The sequence below is a fragment of the Chaetodon auriga genome, chromosome 13 (genome assembly GCF_051107435.1).
Source record: "Chaetodon auriga isolate fChaAug3 chromosome 13, fChaAug3.hap1, whole genome shotgun sequence".
Classification (NCBI taxonomy): domain Eukaryota; kingdom Metazoa; phylum Chordata; class Actinopteri; order Chaetodontiformes; family Chaetodontidae; genus Chaetodon; species Chaetodon auriga.
The window spans coordinates 8,615,519-8,638,970 of NC_135086.1; the positions used below are offsets into that span (position 1 = coordinate 8,615,519).

The window sequence follows — 23,452 nt, forward strand, 5'->3', positions numbered from 1 at the left end:
ACCTTCAGATGGGCTTTGAGGAAATGTGGGGCTTTAACCGACAAACAATAGAGCTCTTGCAAATCGCATTAGCTCAAGTCATTTTATTGCGTTTCAGGAAACGGACGAAGTAATAAGGGCTGCTTGGCAGACTTATTGTACGCCCCTGAAGGCCAGAAAGCTGCGAAAAAAGTAGAACAAAATCTACCGACTCGTCCGACTCCCAAGTGAATAATTTTCAGGTAAGCCCAGAGTACCGTTACTAACACTGACTGCTGGTGTTAGCCGGCTGACTAGCATAGCATGCTGTTAGCAAGCGACACAGGTCAGTTTGATTATTTACGGATAATGTTTGAGGGGAAATTGGGCCATCATTAGCAAATGAACACTCCTAATAGCCTGCTCCATCCTCCTCCCCAAACACAATTATTACCCTCGCTACACTTGTCTTGCTAACGTAACATGCTAGCGTGTACTGTTAGCCGCTCATTCTGTCCTTGTGCTGCTCGGTTGAGTTGCACACTAACGTGAGGTTTCGGCTCCGGACCGCTAGCGGTAACTTATTTGTTCTCTCTTACATTAATAGCAGGACCCATTTATGTTATTTTCTCAAGCTTAACGTTAGATGTGGAATGATCTGTGTTTGAGACTTTGAGTTCACCGCGCAGCTAGCTTCATTTACGTCGCCGGCCGCAGTGAAGACATGTGTCAAACGAGAAGCCCAGTCACTGGTTGGACACAAGGTGCATACTGGCTAGTTGGTTATTTAGCATTTTTAAGCTAGCCACCCCGCGCTAATGAATTCAGTCCACTTGTGCATTTTTATTCGGGGTTCATGGAGCTGCAAAACTAAGCCGGGTATATCCTGAAGTAGTATACAGTGTGGCATGTCAGAGTAGATGGCAAAGTATCTCTGGGTTCATGTAAAATAAACTGCTGTACCACTGCCAGCCGTCTGTGCCTCGCTTTACGTCAGTTGAACCAGCTGGCTCCAAGTTGACCTGCGTAACGGTGTCGTACCACACATCAGACGCGAGGTTACTGGAGTTCATTCAAGTCTGCGGCTCTTTCACCCAGTGCTAACTTTAGGCTTGACTCTCAGTTTTGACCAACGAGACGAGCAGAACGTGACAGGCAAGTGGTGTTACTGTGATCATTCCTGACAGATGATTTCTTCCAGCAGTGTTTTAAAGGATATTTCGATGTTCACCAGAGATCATTGTGATGCTGTAACTGTTCATGCTTTGTGCAAGAGCCAGCTGTGTTCTCACGATACTGTCCACGTAGTTAGACTGTGTCCATTGACACAGCGTTTGGCTTGATAGACAGTCAATAATCAGTATTAAATGGGAGTATTGTAGAGACACTTTTTAGGTGTGTCTGCATGCAACATACCTTGAGCACGAGATGTGTTTTATTGCTGGGCAGGACTAGTGATTAAAGACTATTGTTATTAACTTATTAGTTAATGTGTGAGGTGGGTGATTCATCTTTGATTATCTGATAAATGATTGAGACAAAGATCTACTTATCTAAATTGCAGTCAGTTCATTTTCTGTTGAGATTGACCACTTGACTGTATTATCTTTTCAGCACTGATAGTAATCATGATTTCATCGTGCTGACCACAGGGACCCCTCACAGCCATTTCCCAATTAATCAGGAAAATGTGCAGCCAAAAGTAGTCATGACTATAATGTACGGAAAGCTGCAGACTTCCAAACACTTTAGCTTACAGCCAGGTGAGAAATCTTTCTGGCCAGCAAGAGGTTGTCAACGATTTACTTTCCTTTATACCCGATTCTTTGGATATAACATATATACATTTGGGTTGTTGCAGTGACTTTGTTTCTCCTTAAGAATTAGCAGAATCAGTCTTATTTTTTCATGCAGGAGGACAGACTAATTACATTGTCCTTCAACACTTTGGCCTCATAAACTAAGAGCAAACAAAAATAATGTATATTGTGTTGCAATGATGGGCAAATTGAAGCATCAATCTCAAAACTTCTCAGATGGTATATCTGAGTAACACGTCATAAAAATGCATGTGTTCATTGATTAAACTGTTTGCTCAAAGTCCAGTGACAGGATGCTGCACGTCGTAACCTATTGAACTCTTTATCAGCTAATCAAGTCATAGTATTGCCCTATAGGACTTTGAGACATGCAAAGATAAGCCTTTATCTAAACAGTGTTATCTTGGACTGTAATCCTGCACTAGCAGTATGTCATTTTTTGACATTCTGGTGAACTGCAAAGTAACTTTGTGCATTCATACTTAAGCAGTCTGGCAGTTTTACCCATTAACTCATCCTCTTCATTTTGCATTTGTCCCATTATTTGGCTGACAACAAGATGTACCTTGAGTATCCTTGAGCCTTATCAGTCATCACGTCTCACTATGGCTACATCCAGAGTCCAGAGGGAGCTTTGAAAGGGTTCTGACCATGCTTAAGTGATATGCAAGGCCATCCTTTTACCTTATTTGTTAAATGCTCTCCATCCTTTCTGAGATAAACCCTTCTGTAAAGGCTTTGCATTAAAAGTTGGAGTTGTTTTCAAGATTTTCTCAATATCAAATTCCATTGTTTGAGAATTAATTTGAAGCAACTTTGCAACTGCATTCTTGATTTCTGAAGAGTAGCTTTGTGTCAGACAGACCTCAAGGACACAGTTCAATGTTTACACTGAGGAATAAACTACACTCACTGTGACTGTTGTAATAAGATCACCCAAATGCAAAGATCTTTAATGTGTTTTTAATAGTGTTTAGATGATGGTAGCTAGCTACACATTATATAGACAGTGTTAGTAGGATCTGTGAATTGCTTGTTTTGGTCTTTTCATGAGATGTGTTAATTATGATAAAGAGATCAAATACATTCAGTATTAGAATGCGTTGTGCATATGGGGTGTATGATAACTTCAGTTCATTTTATAAACTGTGAAATCCAACGTAAAACTGGGCATGTGAACGTTACATCACTCTTGATGCCTTATCATTCTCCATGTTAGTTTTTCTTTTCTGGCCTTTTTGTGCATGTTCATAATAGGGGTTATAACGGTTTGAAACCAAGACTGAAACTGCAACACGAATGTCCACGGTCTCGAGTCATGCTTCCATTCATTCATTTTTCAGTTTGCAAGTAACACTTTAACACATGTTAATGACAAAATTATTATTCTGTGTATGTCCATGTACTTGCACTGATGAAACAGAAATTCTAGAACACAAGCTTTACCCAGAATATTTTGGCAAGGCCCCAGTTATTGTGTATTAGCCGTAGCACGTATGTCAACTTACCACGATTAGTCAAGCTCATGTAGTGTCACTGTTTCGTTGTAGGGGAGCATTACGGTTCCTGGTTAGTTACAGCAAAAATGGACAATTAATGTAAAACTGTCTATCAACTAGGGATGTCTTTTTTTGGTTAGTTTTGCTTTCGATATACCAACAGCCTCTAAGGAGCACAGTGGATTGCATCTGGAGGTCAGTCGTGCCCTTGAAGATTTCAGTGTCCCAGACAAATAAGAGAAATTCCTGTCGAATATTTTCTGTCTTTTTGGACCATGTTTTCCCATGTTTTTGTGTCTGACTAATAGGAACAACAATTTTTGAAAATGGTCCAGCATTGAGCAAGAACGCTGCAGACAGCAGCCACAGAACCGGCTGCAATATAAACCCTCCGGGCATTTGCACACCGTCAGTGTACGTCCACTAAAAGTATTAGTGTTTGCCACCGACAGGCTTAGACTGTTGTTGCAAGTGTTTTGCAACATCATGTAAAGGATCCTTACAGAGACAAACCTTTTTGTTGAAGAATAAGATCTTTTTTTTTTTAACCAGCCACTATATCGTTCTCACCAAAGCCACCAGACTCCATTTATAGAAACAATAATTTTATCATTGTAAAACACACTTCATTCATGCTTGACAGAAACAAAATAAAACTTATCAAAACCGTCTTGGTTCACCCTTAAACTGTTCCATCTCTACCAACTCTGGTAGGTCAAAATAAACCCTTAATTCACCAAATCAGGAGAGGAATGAGAGGGTGGACATCAGAGAAGCGGCGAGGGGTAAATGGCATTTGGAGCTGGAATATTTTCACATCTAACCAAACTCGGACATCATGACTGGACAGATTTAAGTATGCTGGATTTCAACAGATTTTCCATAAAAAACAGATTATCCAAAAAAAAAAAAAAAAAAAGTAATTACCACATAGCCGAGACCCTTTTCCCAGTGAGCATTGATGAAGTGACAGTTGTGATGTAGCTTTTGTTTGTGAGAGCTGTCCAGCAGTCGGTGGTCAGAGTTAGCTTATCTGGCCTAGCTACCTTGACTTTTAGCTCATCCCTCTCTTCCTCAAAGTGTTCAATGCATTCAGTCACAGTAGCTCTTGTTGACACCCAAATGTGACAATTAGCAGATTGAAGCAGACTGGAAGGCGAGACGTTCTCCCTGCGGCGTTCAGGCGGCCTCTCGCTGCAGATTCAGACCAAAGCAATAACTAATGCTGCAGGAGAGTTCATCTCTGTAGATATGTGACCATACTCAGTCTAAATAACACAGGATTTAAGCTTATGGTCAAAGTGCTTGAGCTCTGCCTTCACATGTTTGTTAGTCAGTCCACTGACCATGTTTTTGTTTTCCCTGCTGTGCTGAAGACACATCGAACCGTGACACAAGATACATGTCTAACTTTGAATTTTGTATACTATAACATCCCTATTCATAATCAGAGGAAATTTGCAGATAGACCCTTTCAGGGTTGTTCTACCTGCAATAGTAACTTGTGGCTGTAGTAAGTGGTGTGGCTTTATATGTAATGTCACACATGGCCTAACTAACAACTATGGAGTGTGCAGCAGTGCAGTGGTGCTATGTGCAGGGCTGAGAGCACTCCATGCTTCGAAACATGAATGCCCTTCATTGTTCAGCCATCATAATGTATTTTTATCTCTGTTTATATTTGGCTTTAATGGCCAGTGGCAAGGCCTCAGGACTGTGCTGTAACCTTTGACCTATTTGCTTCAGTAAATGCTCAAGTTTATTTCTGCATCTCTCTACCAGCTTGTCGGAACCACATTTGACATTAGGGTAGGAACCCAAAGGCTTTTGTTGGCTTGCCCTGTTTGTCGTCTCTGTGTGGCTGAGCAATACAGATCTGTTGTGAGTAATTTTCAGTACCCAAGGTACTGTGAAGAAGACAAAAGAGGACTAGGATGGATACCACAGATTTCTAGGCTTTGTTAATGATACCCTAATTATACTGTCTCTCCACCATTATTTATTCATTTGACTGAAGCAAAGCTCAGGAACTTCCTCATCACATTCATACAGTTACACATTTACACCCGGAAGCTTTTTTGTACAACCAGTCAGCAGGCCATTGAGCAGCTCCACTGAATACCCAGATATATCCTGCCAGTCCTGAACCAAAGACCTTCCACCCACAAGCTTGCTTCTCTAGCCTTTAGGCCACCACTTGATCAAAACACAACTTGGCAACACCCGTGAAGAGGTTGTTTAAGGAAACTATCGGTTCTCCAGTTTCCAGAGCTTTCTATAAGCACCAGCTGGTGGCCAAACAGCCAACTATTCATTTAAGTTCAGCTGGCTACTTTATTATAAAAAAATTTTGCTTCTAATGAACTACTTTTGACTGACAAGTTGGGTTTAGCTGTGCGTGTACATTTAATGACCAACAACCTCCACTTCAAAACAATGTGAGGATGATGATAGAGAAACATGCCCCACTGTATGTTTAAGTCATGCCCTGACAAGCTCTATATGAATGTGTGTGTGCACACACACTCAGTTGACAGATTGTGTCATGCTGAGTAGAGAGCTTAGAGTCGACCTTCAGCGTTTGGCAAATATTAGCAAAGTGCATGATGACGAAACACGTTAAGAATTGCATAGATTGTACAAACAGGGGACATCCTTGTTAGACGAGCTGGCCAAAATTTGGTTTAAACAGCCAGAATTTTTCTCCAGAGCGCATTCTCCTGAACCTCGCCAGTTAGCTACTCTTTCCATTGGCTGGCTACTCCATATCCTGCAGAAAGCCCTGTAATTAAGAGGTGGCCAATGTGAATGTGCGGCAAGAAATTCCACATTATGATTGGTTCCTTTAGCTTAACAGATGCCATTCTGCTAACACCCTGGTATGGGAGAGCCCAGCTTCCTTCTTTGTTTATGTTAATGAAATGTGACATATCCAGGGTGCCCATGGCCTGCTAATCAGCGCTAATCTGATCCATTGGATTAGAGGATGGGAATGCATGTAAGACACTGCTTACAGTACATGTGTGCCTCCCTCCTTCCAGAAGTGAGCCATCTTTCAGTCTCTTAGCATTTATCAGTGGACTCCAGTAAGAATCTGCAGCGGCCTTGAGGAGTTTTTGCCCTTGTTCTCAATAGAGATCCATTCTTTCTGGTCATTTTTGTGGCGATAGGAAATTCATTGGTTCTCAGTACAGTCTTGCGCTGATTAGGCAGTTCTTCCAACAAGATCTGGGATCTGGCTGTGTTCTTGCTGTCATCATCATAATCTCCCGCTTTCATTTTGTGGGATTATCATGGCTGTGAAACAGGACAGCCTGTGACTGCCCATTGCTCTCTGCAGGCCTTTTCTTTATGTTTTTATTCTGGCTTTAATTTGGTGAGATACCAGGAGCCAAAATGCTGAACCAGAGTGCTGTGATGATCTTCACTGGGATTTGTGGGGCGTTGGTGGTCATGGCAATGGCCTACTACGTCTACTGGTAAGTTAAATGTGAGAGAAGTGGTCTGGCTATCCTTGGAAGGGCCATACCAAATTTATTAGAACTTGTAAAAGAGAGAGTGGTCAGCATAGCACTTAAGGGCATGACTCAACCTTTCACAGGGATAAGTGGAGTGCCGACCTTTGCAAGCCAAATTAAGTTTTTAGAATTTAAATGACTTTATAAAGGTGTGGTACCTGCCAGGATGTGGCTGAGGTTTGCCAGTATTTACTTGATGTCTTCTGCTCTTTATTTCTGCTCTTCTTTCTCTTATCAGAGACTCCTAGCAAGCAGTGGTCATTTGTTGGCATAGAAGCTGCATTCAGGAGATGCAGAGCAGAGGCAGCTGTCCGGCCTTAAGCAGCTTTAGCCCAGTCAGCATCACTAATCTTTCCTCCAGGCTGAGTGGGGTCACAGGTGGGCACTGCTCCCACACGGAGGTGGACCCCCATGGGCTGTTTTCATGGTCAAACACAATGTTTGTTCCTCTGAACTTCTTTTATTCCATCTTTATTATATGAGACTGTTGAAGCCTCTATGCAATGTGGTCTTAACAAGAGAACACCGTGCTACAGGGAGAAGTTGCTTTGTGTGATAAGTGCGATAATGTGATGAAGTCATGGTGTGTTCAGCTAAGTGTTTGTAATCTTTTTTTGATTTTGGGCCTGGAGAGTGAGTAAATGTGATCACTTAGATCAAATTGGATTTTTACGACCTATTCTTACTGTTAACCTGACTGACTGAAATGGAGCACTGATCCAGTCAATTACAAATGGACTGAGGAACACAGAAGTGTTTATCTATATGTATGTCGTTGGTTCACGCTCTTTCTTATGTAAATATTTTTTCAATTGTTCGTAAACACTCAACCTCACAATCTATCATTCGCTCCACTGCCCAGTTGGTGACAGTTCAGTACACCTGCCAAGCAGCCGTCAGACACTTAACTTCGACAACAGCCTGTGTTAGTCCCACGTTTTAATGCTTCTATTCATTACCTGTAATGTGAAAACGTCAGATTTCCACATAGAGAGTAGAAATGTGCATACTGCTCATAGTTCAGTCGGAAAATTATAGCGTCTGCCCTGCTGGGCAGCTGACGGCACCAAGCCGAACACTGGCTGTATGAGCATCTGGTTCAAAGTAGTTTAGACAACTTCTTTGACAGTCATCACCAGAGCTGAGAGCGTCAAACACGAGTCCCACTGCCCTGCCTCGCACTGTCTGGCATTGGGGTGTCACTGGTGATTTGACAGCCCCTGAGAAACTTATTATGCATATGTGGCAGTGGGGTAGTCATTGCTCTCATGGCGTCTGATTTCAGGCAGTAGATATGATGATATTTGCAGCTGGTTTTGCAAGTTTGGGTAGTCAGTCTTGAGCAGAACTGAGTCTTAGCAAGAGTCCATTTTGCAAAGAACTGCTCACAGTAGTAGGTCGTTGCTTTGCATCTCAGTGATTTTGTGTTGAAGGTTGCCACGCCCATTAACTGGTTCTACATCAAACAGCATAGCAACTATGTTCAGTTCTTTTTGTTTACCTTTCCTCTCCTGTAACCTCTCACCAAGTGCCTGAAGGAACTGTCACACTCACCAGCATGTTCAGATGTTACAGTAGGTTCTGTCGTTGTAGAGTTGAAAATGCACAGTGTTAGTCTGTTTCCACAGCTTTAATTTCATTTCAAAGGTATGTAGCTTCAGGTTCAGCTCTGAGAGGTACTTGGTAATGTCCACCATGAAGGTTTTCCTCGATCTCTATAAATTATTCAGACAAACTGACGCTGTGGAACAATTTTACTTTGTCTGGTGCAAGCGGCAACAAGGCACTCCTTCATAGTTATTAGCTTGCTCGCCACAAAACTTACCTGTATAACATCTCTGTCAGGATTCTTGGGATTAGCCCCTTGACGGCCAGATCAAATGGTATTGTGAACCTTATACAGGTGGGATGTTCCCACCCCTGTTTTAGTGGGAAGACAAGGGGGAAAAAACGTATGAACTTGGTCGCACTAATTCACATTCTGTTGAGACCTTGGTTGCCCATTTAACACAAATATCATTTTTCTCAAAGCAAATATGTTAAATGCTGCTGGTTAGTTGCATTTTGCAAAGTGAAGATATATTTAGAGGGGACATGAATGCAGACAAAGTTAGTAGTAAGACACACTTTCCTCTAGGCGCTGTGAGTGAAGGCTTCCATTTCAGCTTGAGCGAAAATTTGTGATTTCTTTGAGTTGAATGACTCCATCAGGTTGGAGCAGAAAGAGGAGCGTGGAGCAAAATGAGAACAGAGTTCATGGCATGTCTGGGAATCTGTTGAGCTGTCAAACACAGAGTTGCTGCTTGTTGCCACAGCAAAAGTTGGTTGGTGAACATCTCTATTGGCTGCTTGTGGCCAAACAACACACTGAAAGTTTAAAGTCTCCACAGGTCAATTTTCTTAATAAGTAGTACACACTAAGTACTGAGGTTAATTGCAACCAGTGGCTGATTGTAAAGCAAGCTTAACCCTGAAAATACCAACATTACTTGGCTTGAAGCAATTTCTTTGTTCTTCCAAGTCTGCTTAATATTTCTAGAGCAAGTTCATAAGCTTAACAAACACAGTGTACCAATGAACTGATAATTTGCATGAATGTGGTGGTGACTGTGTCACCAAAAACAAATCAAAATCAATCAAAAAGCTGAACAGCAGCCTATGGTATCAAAACACATAATGTGTGTTTACCTTGTGTGCATTGCTGGATAATCCTACCCCGAGCGTGGATATTTCACATTATCTTTGAGACAACAATGTAATGAATGTAAAAGACTTTTTTTTTTTTAAACATTTACCAGTAATTTTCGCCAGGGAAACGTGTTAACCACTTTCATAACAATCCTATGAATTAGACATAATTGAAGTTGTTGGGGAGATGTGAGAATTTCTAAAGATTCTCTCTGATCTACAAATGGTCTGACTTTCTGGGGCAAAGGTTTAAGCTTAAACAGCAGATTGTGCTGAAGTCATTTCTTGATAAGCGGTGTTATGGAAACAAATACTGATAAATTATCAGATCGAGTAGCTTTCCGGGAACTGAAACAAAGTCACATGCAGCACTTGTTGAACTCTGTATTTACTCTTTGATTCTTTCGTGTTGTAGTTTGCCAACCTTCCAAAATGTGTTTCAGTAGCCACAAGTGAAGTGTCCAATAGTGTTAATTCACCCCTCCCAGTCACTCGCCCCCAGTGGGAACAAAGGTCATGTCTGTAAATTGATGTGGATGTTTGGACAAATAATCAGATCCATCTGGCAATTGATGACGCAGGCACGTGACAGTATTTCACCAAAGTGAAATAGAGATTTACTCACTTTTATGCTCATTTCCCCAAGAGACTGAGCTGAAGTTCTGTGGATGTGCATGTAAGACTTCATTTCATTCACACCCGAGCCAGTTTGTTAATCTGTGTATTGTGTTACAGTGATTAAGTAGGGATTGATTGCGCCGGAGAAGACTTGTTGCCAACCTACAATGGACCGGCCTGGTGTCAACTATGTGGCTTAATTTAAAGTTGCTTGGTTTGTCCTTTACTGAGATAATACTTGATCATGTTGGTTTTCTGGTCATCCATATTTAGAGGCTGTTTTAATTATTTGTCAGAATAGATAAAACACCACAGGTTGCTTATGTTTTTGGCTGTCTTTGGGATTCACTCGCAGGCATCCATTGCTGTTTTTATGTAGGTGCCCTTGTGAAGACATATGTACGGCAATGATTATTGAAGAAACAACAAAGTGGTCATTGTAGACACGATGTGAACAACAGAGTCTGTTGTCGATGACGGTTATGTCAGTGACATGCAGGCACACAATGTTTCTGTCTCTCCCTTGTTGTCTAGCATGCGGCCTGTTGTTCTAAAAACCAAACAGCACACGGCCTCTTTTCTGCCGGTTTGCTGACACAGTTGTAGCAGTGAATGCAGGTGACTGTATATATGTTGATGTCGCTAGCGCCGCACAGTTAATCGTCTAATAGTGGTGAGCACAACAGCACAATTTTACCTTCCACAGTGAATCAAAAGTTATGGAGTGCAGTATTGATGCTTTACTTTTATAGTGCTTGTTCTGGTGAATCAAATTAAATGCACCCTCTTTATAGGTAAATCGTTTAACCACCAGGTGTTCACTTAAACTTTCATTCATTTTATATTTTATGTGTAAGAAGACACTATTTCACATGAGCAATGACTTGTTTTAATGAAGTTTAGATTTGTTTTATTTAAAATATTTTGAGACCAAACTCAAAGGCTTTTGTGTTATGTAACTGTAGGATTTTTAGCCATATACTCTCACATTGACACCTGAGAAAGTTTTATAATGTGAAACAAAGCAGGTGGATCCACAGATCGCCACACAGATCTGCAGAAGACCATCTCAGATTAGAAATGTTTCTCAGAACAGCTTTAAGCTGGCTTGACCTGCACTTTAATGGGCTTTGGTGCAGATGTGAGAACAGTCCATTCAAGGCCGAGCGGTCTGCGCTCATCCTGATGGATACTCATAGATAATAACTGTCCCTTCTAACAAAATGCTTGATATTTTTATGAGAAGTGTTTGAGTGACAGTGACCTAGTCTGGCCACTGTGTTGTGTAATGTGAGATGTTGCCTGACAAAACAACATCTAATGGACACCTTGCCTTAAACAAACTGTTTGAGCATGTTGCCTGCAGCAGGTGCCTGCATAATACAGACCATCCCTCTCCCATCCATTTAATCTCTGTGCCTGCCTATTCTTATTCAGCATCATTGAAGGGTGGAACCCATCCCAGCATGCTTTGCACAAACACGGAACACCCCGGATAGGTCCCCAGTCTGTTTCAGTGCTAAGTGTCAGACAGACGCAGTCACTCACATCCTTTGAGACCTATTAAATGTTTCCAGTTCACCTGAGTTCAATGTGTTTGACCCGTTGGGGGAAACTGGAGCAGCCAAAGGAAACTTGCTCAAGCACAAGCAGAACGTTGCTCAGTGGCGCATGAAGCCAAAAAACAGCCACTTCCTGCTGTAAAGAAATTACGCCACAGAGCATACGCACCACGCCCAGGAGCTGGCTAACTTCCGGTTTAGCCCTCCGCTAGCTTGAATGGGGATAAATGATTTCCTCACATGGCTTTTCAGACTTTCAGACTAAATGGATCAAATTCTAATAGTGAAACGAGTCATTTCGTGGGTGTTGCGATGCACAAACAGAAATTAAGCCACTGTGTTACAGTTGCATCTTTTTCCTGTTAATAACACAATGAAAACAAGAGAGATATCCACAAAATGTAGTTTGAAGCTGCAAGGACTGAATCTAATGTCTTACTCAGTGTCCTTTAGTATGGCATTCGTTGGGTTTTAAGATGGACTATACTGGGTTTTATTTACTCTGTATTTTGAAAAACATATGTCATGCCATGCAGTTCTTCTGTCTCGTGTGCCACAGCCATGAGCCATGCTGTCGCAGCATTCATCTTCTGCTTAATGTCAACTTGCAAACTATGCTAAGACCAACGGCTAACACAGTCCACCCTGTTTGATGAAACATGCACCCTGCCCTTTATTAAATTGTAGCCTTTTATGTTTTATGTCACTTCTGCCACCTGAACCTCTGCTCTGCTCTGTTCATCAGGTCTGTAGTATTGGCTGAAGGACCGTGTAAACGGGGCTTGTAAAAGGATCCACCGTGGTAAGAAACACTGCTGTTTTTTTGGGGAATTTCTGAAAGCACATTTGCCTGCACTACAACGGACCACATCCATTTGTCTGCACTGTTCGATCAGTCTGTAATTGTTTGCCCCCCTTGCTCTTTCATTTTCTGTCAGTAAACTTGTTTTCATTGCTGTGGCACTCCCTCCTCTGTCTTCCACCCTCTCTCAGGTTGGTCGTAGTGTATAGAGAGGAGCCTACTCAGCCCTCCAGGCTCCTCAGCCATGGCTCTGCTGGCCTACCTGAAGAGCCTGTTCATCCTGCAGCTGCTGATGGGCTTTGTGTTTGTGGTGAGCGGCCTCATCATAAACTTCATTCAGCTCTGCACCTGCATCCTCTGGCCGATCAACAAGCAGCTCTATCGCAGAATCAACTGCCGACTCTCCTACTCCCTCTGGAGTCGTGAGTAGATGATATTCCAACATTGTTGCCATGAGTTGTATTTTTCCTGCATGCAGATACCAAGTTTCATATTTAAAAAAAAAAAAAAAAAAAAAACATAAACAAGAAAAGGCACCAGTTAGTGCGTCATCACAGTTGACCTGGCCACCTGTTGAATGCATGATCCTCCACAATGTCAGTGCCCCCACTAACTTTGTCTGTCTGCTGTTTGGTGCTTGGCAGTAGGAGTTCAGTGGGTTTATCCAAGCTTTTTGCTGCCCACAGGGGTTCATGAGAGCAGCCGAAACTCAAACAGACTTTACTTTTACACCAAAATAATGATCTAAAAATTGTCCATACAGTTGCAGAGTTTGCCGATAATCCTCTGTGAGGTTGTCACTACACCCAACTAATTCGTCGCATGAATCACTGTTTCATTAATCAGCAAAACTGAGGTGCAAATCTAACATGTATTTTGAGGAAAATGCCTTAAACAGGTACCTTAGTTCTTATATTCAAGAGCTGTCAGTTCCTCTCAAATGCACGTGTTGTCGTCTCTGTGCAGAGCTGGTGATGCTGCTGGAGTGGTGGTCGGGCACAGAATGCACCCTATACACCGACCAGGCTACGGTGGACAAGTTTGGCACAGAGCATGCCATCATCATCCTCAACCACAACTTTGAGATCGACTTCCTGTGTGGCTGGACCATGTGTGAAAGATATGGTGTCCTAGGGGTCAGTAACATAGCAAAAAATGACCGTTAGTCTGATGGGTCCAAAAAGATCCTCAGCCAGTCATTACGTAACTGAATTAACACTCATTAACATCACATCCTGCTCCTCACAACCAGGTTGGACTTCAAGCCTGCTTGTGAGAAATCATTAAAAACACAAACCTGTCCTCTCTCTCTCTCTGTAGAGTTCAAAAGTGCTAGCCAAACATGAACTACTGAAGGTTCCTCTGATTGGCTGGACCTGGTACTTCCTAGAAATAGTCTTCTGCAAAAGAAAGTGGGAAGAGGACCGAAATACTGTGTTCAGAGGACTGACCAGGCTCAAAGACTACCCTGAATATATGTGGGTAGGTACACAACAGACATGCTTTCTTTGTTTATCTTCTGACATGAGCGGACAGGCACTGTAGTAAGCTGTGTGTGTGGTTTAGTAGTTTGCTTAGATTTATTTTCATGCTGCTACAAGTCCATTTGCACAAACACCCTGTAATATGTCAGTCAACTCTAACCCAGTTGCCCAATACAGATGGTGAAATATCATCCCAGAACTGACTTCTTAGTTGGCCAAGAACAATCCCGTCAGTGAAGTCTAGGTATGACTATTTCCATTTAGGGACAGAAATGTATAATGTGGATAAATCAGTTTACTCATTTAATGGAAAATTCTGCTTAATTACAACTTGGGTTTCATTTTTGTAGTTGATCATTTTACGGGTTGTGGTCAACCAGGAGGTCAGTTCTCAGAGCACATAGAGATTGCTAACAATAAGTCCTACAGGGCAATCAGACCAACTGATCTGGAGATAAAATCGAATGTGTGTGCACCCAGAAGTCGAGTAATAATCCATCAATGCACAGGAATGAGTGAGCACCATTACTGCAAGTAGAATAGGTCAAAGGTCAGCCAGAAAGTTGGCCTGTAAGGGATTTACATGGAACAGTTTGTGAAATGGTATTTGTGTCTGCATTCCCTCTTTTCTAGTTTCTCGCCTAGGTTGGAATATCTGGGGGTTTGATAAAACCTGTGTGATTGTGTTTGAGAATGGCCGAAATCACGAAATCCGCTGAAAGTCATGATAAACTGGAATTGTTCTGAAATCATTGAAGTTCAGCTCTTTAGCTCACTCAAGAAAAATATATGAGGAACTCCAGATGCTGCCCTTTGACCCAGTTTCTCTTAAATAGGTCGATCTCAGTGGTGATATACACACAGGTTCACAGAGCACCAGCTGTATTTCAAATCTCTCAACGGGAAGTTGTGTTTGTTCTTCCCTGTGAAACTTCATGAACTGGACTCTCCCCTGTGCAAAAACAGTCCTGCTTTGGGAGGCAAAACAGCTCTGGTTTAAATAAGCAGGTGGCTTACATTCATGGCGTCCTACCTGGTGCTGCACGCCTGTCCTGGAGGTGTGAAGGACCTTGTGTTACAGATTTTCACCGCGACTCACCTGCTGAGATTAGGCAGATCAGCAGTTGATCTAATTACCCCTTAAGTCAAGCATTAGGCCACCGCTAATGACATAGTTTTTGAGTGTTCAGGTAAACAAACTACTCCTTGCTGAGATAAGACGGTGACTGTGTTTTAGCACAGTGTTACATTGAGGTGAACTTGATCTGTAATTCAACCAAGCAGAAGTAGGGTAGTGGATGGGACAAGAGAAAGGAGGTCACCTCAAGTCTGTGCGTCTTCTTTGTGTGTGGGTGTTAACGCAGCTCTTCTCCCTCCACAGTTTCTGCTGTATTGCGAAGGCACACGCTTTACAGAGACCAAACACCAAATCAGTATGCAGGTTGCAGAGAGCAAAGGCCTGCCCAAGCTCAAATACCACCTGCTACCCCGAACCAAAGGATTCACCACCACGCTGCAGTGTCTTAAGGGCACAGGTGGGGACTGCAAACACACACACAAACTCCACTGTGCTCAAAACACGAGTCTTTTGTTCTTCATATGTATTATTTTCTCCTCCTTTCAGTAACTGCTGTTTATGACGTGACTCTCAACTTCAAAGACAACCACACTCCCACTCTGCTGGGCATTGTCAACGGCAAGAAATACAAAGCTGACATGAGTGTAAGGTGAGCGCCACCGATACCCTCCATTTATGTTCGAATCATCAGTTATTGCAATAATGATGCATTACACTGCCAGCTGCACTGAGGTTCTTCAAGTGGAAAATGTATTTTAAACCTTTTGGCCTCCTACCAGCTGCATTTTTGTCCCATAACAATGAAAGAGACAGCGAGAGCGCTGAAAGTGTTGGCTGGAGTCCCAGCACGTTTATGGTTTCAGAACAATAACGCTGATGGCCAGGACACTCCTACTGAGTAAAGAGCTCTCTGTGAGATGGAAACTCTCTCACAGAAATGGCTTGGGAAGATGAGTCTGGATAGATCAACTGAGTCAGAGGAATACAGCGGAAAAACATGGAAAAGGAGGATACTTTGTGTGCCTTTGCCCAGGTGATAGCCATGGCCGGCATTTTATCGCATTGCTGGTCTTCCCATATGTACATCTCAGTATTCAGGGAATCTCTTCATATTTGACAAAAACATTCACTGGAGGATGAGCTGATTAGATTTTGGTGGTCAAAGGTCACTGTGACCTCATAAAACATGTTTTTGGTCATAACTCAAGAATTCATACGCCTATTATGACATAATTTCAAACAAATGTCTCATGATAATCTAATGAAGTGATGGCATTTTATGGGGTTAAAGGTCAACTTCACTGTGACATCATAATGTTCTGCTCAAACACTTTTCTGGCCATTATTCAACACCATAACTCAGGAACAGAAGGGCAGATTGTGACCTTATTTCACATTCGGTCAGATCTGTGCTCATTGTATAGATCTTCTGTGCTGCTGCGTTCAAGATGTGTGTGAAGTCTGCAGCTTCTTTGCAGCAACACCCATATTTGAAGCATTGCGGTCCACCACAAGCTGATTGGTTCTGCTGATATTGAGCTCCAGGTGATAGTGGTTGCACCATGTGATGAAGCTCTCTATCAGTCCTCTGTAGTCCTCTGGAAAATACTCTCTAAGTGAAGACAGCATGTTTCTCACTGGAAATTATTCACTGGAATCAAACACGTCCGGAAAGTGAAAACCTCCATTTCAGCAAAACATCTGCTGTATTCAATTCCTTCAGAGTCTTCACTTCTTATGTTGTGAGTCTGGAGAGACGTGGATGTAAACTGCTGCTTGACTGGTTAGCAGAGGAATAGGACCACAAGGCGGTAACTCTAGTTTCAGTCCATTAAACATACGAGTGGCTTTAGAGACTGAAATCACTCAGCACAACAGATGAGCTGTGGTGCAGAGTGGAAGAGAGCTTAAGGTAAGGGAGCCCCCTGGTGGTGAGAGAGAGCCGTAACAAATGATCTGAAACGTGCTCTGTTCTCTCTCAGAGGACTGTGTCTGTGTGTAATCTGGCTGGCTGTGAGAAATAAGATTTCATCCCTAAATGATTTTTTTTACTCTTTCCCAACCAGGCGGTTCTCTGTGGCGGATATACCAGATGATGAGCAACAGTGTGCCAACTGGCTGCACAAGCTCTACCAGGAGAAGGTAAACTGAGGAGAGCTGACAGCGAAGGCACAGTCTGTCATCAGAATGTAAACAGGACCCGTCCCAAAAATTCAGAACAACAAGCTCTGAAAGTGACTGACAGGTTCACTCTCAGACACCTCAGCTCACTTGTTGTATACTGATCAGTAATTGGGAAGGATCCTTTATACTATGACAGTGTAAACTTCCTTAATGCCCCCAAATGCATCTCTGGCCCTTGAGGCTCGGTTTGAGCAGTTAGTTCTTTACTTGTGGCAACACTTATTTTCTGATTTGATGCATCGCTTTGTCACTTATTGGCACTGGCACTTATGATCAGTGACTCCCTCTCCTTCAGGATGCCTTGCAAGAAATGTACAGCAAGGAGGGCAAGTTCCCCGGACCCACAATAATCCCACCTCGCAGGCCATGGACACTGCTGAACTTCCTGTTTTGGGCCACCCTGCTGCTTTCGCCCCTCATCAAGTTTGCTTATGGAGTGGCCGTCAGTGGCTCCCCCCTCCTCATCATTGGCTTCATCATCTTCCTCATCATAGGTGGGTAAACTCTCCACCAGTGGCCCTTAGAAACAGAACATTTGAATTGCCGTCCTGAGTCACGCCTCTCTTTTTTCTCCTTTGTTCTCCCCACAGCCTCCATAGCTATCCGTCGCCTCATAGGGGTGACCGAGGTGAAGAAAACAGGTTCCAGTTACGGCAACCCAGAGGCCAAGAAACAAAACTGAAGCGTGTCACCCCTCCCCCCTCCGTGTACGGCCGATCTGTACGGTCGCCCTGCGGTGTCTCACCCCCACCCAACTCCATTCTCCTCCTACTGTTGAGTCAGTTGGCAGGCCAGGGAGGAGACCCAGCTGTGAAAACAATAATAGAGACAAGAGTTAGAAATACTAATGGCACTAGAGTGAGAGAGAGAGAGAGAGAGAGAGAGCGAGCATGAAAGGTCTGGGGTTCCATCTCCCTGTGTAACTGAGCATGGGGGAGATGCAGTACTGTATCTCCTGCATCTTTCTAAATCCAGCTAGCAACCCACTGTTCCCATCCAAGACCCATTAAATCCTGCTAACACCCGAGGTTAAGCTCCTAACCTGTCTGAGGTCACATGGACCCATTTCCTGCTCACGGCTACCTACTTCCACTTCCTGTCACCTGTCATCAGCCCATCAGGGAGCGGTGAGGTGCTCATCCTTTCTGCCTACAGAACACAAGGCCCTGTGTATCTTTTAGATCTCAGCCTCCATCCAGGGGCGGTGTGTTTCTGCAGCAGCAATCTGTAACGTGCAGGGCATCTCCCTCCTTTGTTTTTTCACTAAGTGGGACTTGTAATGGGAACCGGTGCCTTGAGGCCCAGCCTGATTTCCTCAATCTTAAAGGGTCATTTCACCCAAATCACAAAACATTTACCATTTAACTACCAGGTATGTAGCCAGGCAGATAGTTTGGGTCTTTTTATGTGCAGAGGGTCTGATTTAGCCCAGCCAGACAAGTGCAATGTAGGTGAATGAAATGTCCATTTTTTGCACCACCAGTGACGTTGCGTCGGGTCAGCAGCAGAAGTCTCAGGGCGGAGATCTCAAAATATGAATCCCACATCATTTCCAGGGCTACATACTGCACGGCTTAAGTGGGCAAATCCTTCTTTTAAATCTGGTGGTCTTGGTGAACTGACCCCTTAACATCTTCTCCTCATTGGAGAGGCTGGTGTCTGTTTAACTACAGCAAGGGCTCGGAATGTGAAAACCGTCCGTATCAAGGACACCTACCATCTGTTACAGGTCTCATGTGTAGCCCGCCGCACCAGCACCCACAGACTCATTCTGCCACATTTTAATTCTTTTTCCAGTTTCTATTCCTATTTTCACTTGCTTTACGCCAATAAAGCGAAAACACACACATTACGCTTCCTTTTTAAAACATAATCTGACCCCCTAAATGTGATCAGCCAGCACTCCCAGTCCAAACACTGAAGCAGGTCAACCTACCACCTCCCCTCCCTCTGATGATTGACAGCTGAAATGCAGTGCGCGCTGGTGTGCTCGACGTGACTGTTGTGCTTCTGCTGTTGAATGGCAGTGGAGCCAGATTCCAGAAAAAGGTCACCAACTGTCTTCATGTAGCCTCACAGCTGTTAGCATTTTATTTGGCTGTCCAGATATAGACTGCGTAGTAGTGATGTTTTAACCTTTGCCTTAAATCAAGCTTGCTCAGGCAAGGGATTGCTTATCCGCCACCCCTTTAAAAACAGCACCCACCTCTTACCTCTACGTTTTGTTTGAATATTTCTCCTCCTCCTCCTCCTCCTCGTCCTCCTCCTCCTCCTCGTCCTCCTCCTCCTCCTCCTCCCATGATGGTCCATCATGGAGTAGTGTGCATTCATTTGAATTGATTACTGAACTGAATGAGTAATTGAAAACAAGTTTTAATCTTTGAAGTCGAAGGCTAGAAAAGCTGTTGGTTCGTTAACTGTTCATCGTCATTAGTTGAGGACATCTGCTGTGCAGGCAGCTTTGTTTCTCCTAGCCATTGTTGGTGCACTCACAGTTCCATACATTTCACCATTTTTAGAACCGATCATCCCAGAGTTTGTTGTTTTTAACTGTAACAAATGAAACGTCGGCTGCTGCAGCACATGAGTGAGTCTCATCCACTGTTAACTAACAGCTACATTTCCTGCTCCAAACAATGGTAGCAAGACCTGAAGGGGATATTTTGTCCTGCTCTCTCCTCCCCTCCCCCCTCACATGCCACATGTAGTATTAATCACATGTTTTGATTTGTTGGTTTATTGTTTTTTGGTGGGGGGGGGGGGTCGTCACTCCTCAGCAGCAGTATGTGGAGTACCTCCCCTTTCTCAGAGTTGAGTTCTCTCAACCCAGACAGATTTCATGCAAGCCTTAATAGACAGCGCTGCTTAATTTTTGTGTGAAAGTGTAGAAGCTAACTGAGCCCCCGTGGTGTTGTGAAGGATTGAAAACGGAAAGATGGCCTCAGAATTAAAGAGAAGTGAGAGTCCGCTCTGATGTACGAAGAGCCCTGTCCATAATCAATTCAGATTTTTTACAAGGAGGCACTTTGAGTTGCTTTACCTCAAATATTTGTTAAAGCTTCAGTACGTTAGCTTGTCGTCTCCCAAGAGATCTGTTTCTTTGTCCTTTGATCCCGGCAAACACACCCGATAGGAACGCGGCCCCACTCGTCCTGTCATTCAGTAAAAATCATTTTCCTGAAGGAGAAAAGATGCTGAGAAGCTCCAACAAGTATTTGGAAAACCTTTTTACACTGGATGTTTTTTATTCAGTAAAGCAAAATAAATGTACCTTGTGGTTGTTGTTTTTTTCTTCAGAGGTCTCAAATGGAATCAGATAACATCACAAACTGACACCACATCTTTCTTTTTTTTTTTTAATCTCAAACGTAATTCAGTTAGTGGCACCTCCTGCTTCAGCTTTTGTTTTGTTTTCTAAGGCTATTTTTATGTTTTCTTCAATTAAAAACACTTGAGAATATTAAAGGATTTAATCACAAAGCAACTCTTACTTCTTTGACTTATTTGGATTTGTGTGAGTTTCTCTGTTTGCTCAGCAGCTCAGAATGAAGGAACGTAGCTCAGCGCGGCACCAGGGCCGGGTGTAGCTGCATCCACGCTCCCTCCATCTTTTCAGCTCCATCCACAGCACCATTGTCTCAGAGGCACATTTACATCCACCCTCCTTCATTCATCATTGCACATTCACGGTTGTCCATTAGGATACAGTATGAAGTCACTGAGCAGTGACCGTATGTAGAGACTGTGTAAACTGAAAATATGTACATAAGGTAAATGATGAATGTCATTCACTTGTAGGAATTGTAGAGATGTACTTAGCTGTTCTTTTGCAGTAGACCTTTTGAATGACACATTAACCAATTGTCCAAATGTCCTGAGGACGTTTTGGATATACAGTCAGATGTGTGAGAGGATGCTGAGACTGTATAAATATGTACATAATGTAAATGATGAGTATGATGTTCACTTTGAGAAATGGCGGAAAAGCTCTTCTGTTCTTTTGCAATAGCTCTTGTGAATGACGGGCCAAGAGTTCAGGCTACAACCAAATGTACCGCTGATGGAAAAGCCACAGCAGAGGATTCAAACTGAGCTGGCCTGAGTGCAGCGCAAAGGTTCAACTCAACACTATCTCACCTTTCAGGTCTGGAGCTGTAAATACCTTCAGCGATGCCTCTCTTCTAATTAAAGCCACAGACAGAAGGCTGTAGTCACAGATGATGCTTACAAAGCATTTTTCCAACTTTGTAATTAATCATGGTTTCTACTGTAGTCGGTTACTTTTTGCATGATGTGCACTATTGCACAGTCACTGAATCGAGTTAATTCTGACTCAGGGACTCTTTTACAGACTGGCAATGCGACAGCTGTGGCATTAACTCTGGATTTGAACCTGAATAAAAAGGCTTTCTGAGGAAGCTGAAAAGGTGTGATTTTGCTTTTGTTAACACGATACCGACTGTTCAGATATCATGACTTGTTTTCTTTAAAGCCCCTGAAAACCTGGTTTCAAGTTCTAAGTGTTCTATATAATATAACATATTCCTGACTAAATAAGCAAGATATGAGACAAACATACTTCGGTATTATTACAAGTTTAAAAACGCAGCTAGACTTCATCAGGACAACAAACGACATTTTGATTCAAACATGACTCAGCTCTCATTGGTGCACTGAAAAACACTAAATCACCTTTTTCCCTCAGAGATCTGCTCACTTCCAGCGATGAGAGGACAGAAAACTCATGAAATAACCATAACTTTACAAAAAATATCGAGTCATGTAAATCACTCATACTATAACCAATAAAAATATAGAAAATTATACTTGAATAATTACATTGGGCGAGTGGGGAAGTGTCAGGGCAGCACTCTAAATACGCCCACACGTTTTTCAATTACTAACATTTTTGGTAGATTTCTATCATTAGTGCACAAATTAATTTTCCTGTCAGATGTGCACTTTGTGTGTCTGCAACAGAGTCATTACTCACATATGTTGACGATCATTAGTTCCTGTGATCACATGCACACATGCAAACACACCCTGTGTGTCATTAGTGTAGCCATTTGTGTATCATTAGCAGCTGTGAGATGTGTCTGCTCTCTACCTCGGCTGGTCTCTCTGTAAGACAGGGGACAATAAGAAAGTTGTTCTGATCCGCTGGTCATAAGTCAGTGTCCTCATGCCAGCAGGTGGACCACATCTGGTAAAATCCCAACATCTGGGCTGGCAGGGTGGCCTCATAACAGACTCTGCTCAGCGTTGCTTGGAAAAAATCAATGTCAGACCTTATTATTTTTGACTCATTCAAATTTCAAGCTCATATGCAAACACTTTCCTCAGAGCAAATGTTGTAAAATCAGCTAATGTACAGCAGCTTAGTGGAAATACTCGTGAGAGAATCAGATTTTTAAATCTGTCCTTAATGAACATAGATGGAAGTTTCTGTGTGTGTGTTTATCTGCATGTAAAGTACACAGAAATATCAGGCAAATGCAGTTTGGAAACATGTGGCTGCATGCAGGTGTGTTTCTGTATACATGGATGTCCTCAGGGTGCAGCGTCCACATCAGCTTGTGGTTTTGTTGTCCTTTAAAGTTGAGGGTGATGTATAAATGTGGCTGCTACTTCTCCTCAGCAGCCACTAAGCCGACCTAAGGAGCAGTAAAACCCTCTCATAATACCAGGCTGTGTGGCCTCTTGCCTTCTGTCACCCTGTCTCCTCAGAACCTGGGATTTTCTGGGAAAGCTTCCAGGCCTTCTGGACTGATTCCTCAGACAGCTGTACCTTAAAGGACCTCACTGAACTGAACTCATACCCTGGTATTAAATATGGTGGTGACTTTAACCACTTTTACACCAAAATTAGAATGGATGCAGGGTATTTAAATGTGGGTAAACCCACTAAACATAGGTGACTGACTCCTTTCCCCCAGCTAGAAGATGAGTTTTTTTGTGGTAGAAAATAGGGAACAGTAGAAAGCAGCATGGAGGCCAGTGACAACATTATGGTGGTTACTTTTTATATCTTTTATGAGATGATGATGATGATGAGATGAAAACTGCCGATAATGGCAGGTTTGACTGACATCAGGCAATATTTATACGCCAACATCCTTAACCTCACCATGCATCATAATCAGGCCAGAAAAGGGACAAATATAGCAAGTCCACCCAGGTTTGGTGTTTCCATACAGCCAATAGGAGCTGGTGCTGATAAATACCTGTGAATACTGCA

At 42.8% G+C, this 23,452-nt stretch overlaps 1 protein-coding gene across 2 annotated transcripts; it reads left to right on the forward strand.

The window, feature by feature from the left end:
- agpat3 (1-acylglycerol-3-phosphate O-acyltransferase 3) lies at positions 1-20,695 on the forward strand. Of its 2 annotated transcripts, none has more exons than XM_076746568.1 (10): positions 1-221; positions 12,409-12,465; positions 12,657-12,887; positions 13,432-13,601; positions 13,786-13,947; positions 15,331-15,484; positions 15,574-15,676; positions 17,094-17,169; positions 17,507-17,705; positions 17,802-20,695. In XM_076746568.1, the coding sequence occupies exons 3-10, from the start codon at positions 12,710-12,712 to the stop codon at positions 17,891-17,893; spliced, it is 1,134 nt and encodes a 377-aa protein (XP_076602683.1). In that variant the 5' UTR covers positions 1-221; positions 12,409-12,465; positions 12,657-12,709; the 3' UTR covers positions 17,894-20,695. The 2 variants fall into 2 exon arrangements, with proteins under 2 accessions (XP_076602683.1, XP_076602682.1); XM_076746567.1 differs by lacking the exon at positions 1-221 and adding an exon at positions 6,643-6,756.
- Positions 20,696-23,452: the final 2,757 nt, after the last annotated feature.

What these genes read in the sequence shown, in the direction of transcription:
- agpat3 (XM_076746568.1), top strand. Translation starts at nt 12,710, where the DNA reads ATGGCTCTGCTGGCCTACCTGAAGAGCCTGTTCATCCTGCAGCTGCTG. An exon ending in CTCCTACTCCCTCTGGAGTC is followed by an intron (nt 12,888 to 13,431) that starts GTGAGTAGATGA and finishes GTCTCTGTGCAG; the next exon opens with AGCTGGTGATGCTGCTGGAG. An exon ending in ACAAGCTCTACCAGGAGAAG is followed by an intron (nt 17,170 to 17,506) that starts GTAAACTGAGGA and finishes CCTCTCCTTCAG; the next exon opens with GATGCCTTGCAAGAAATGTA.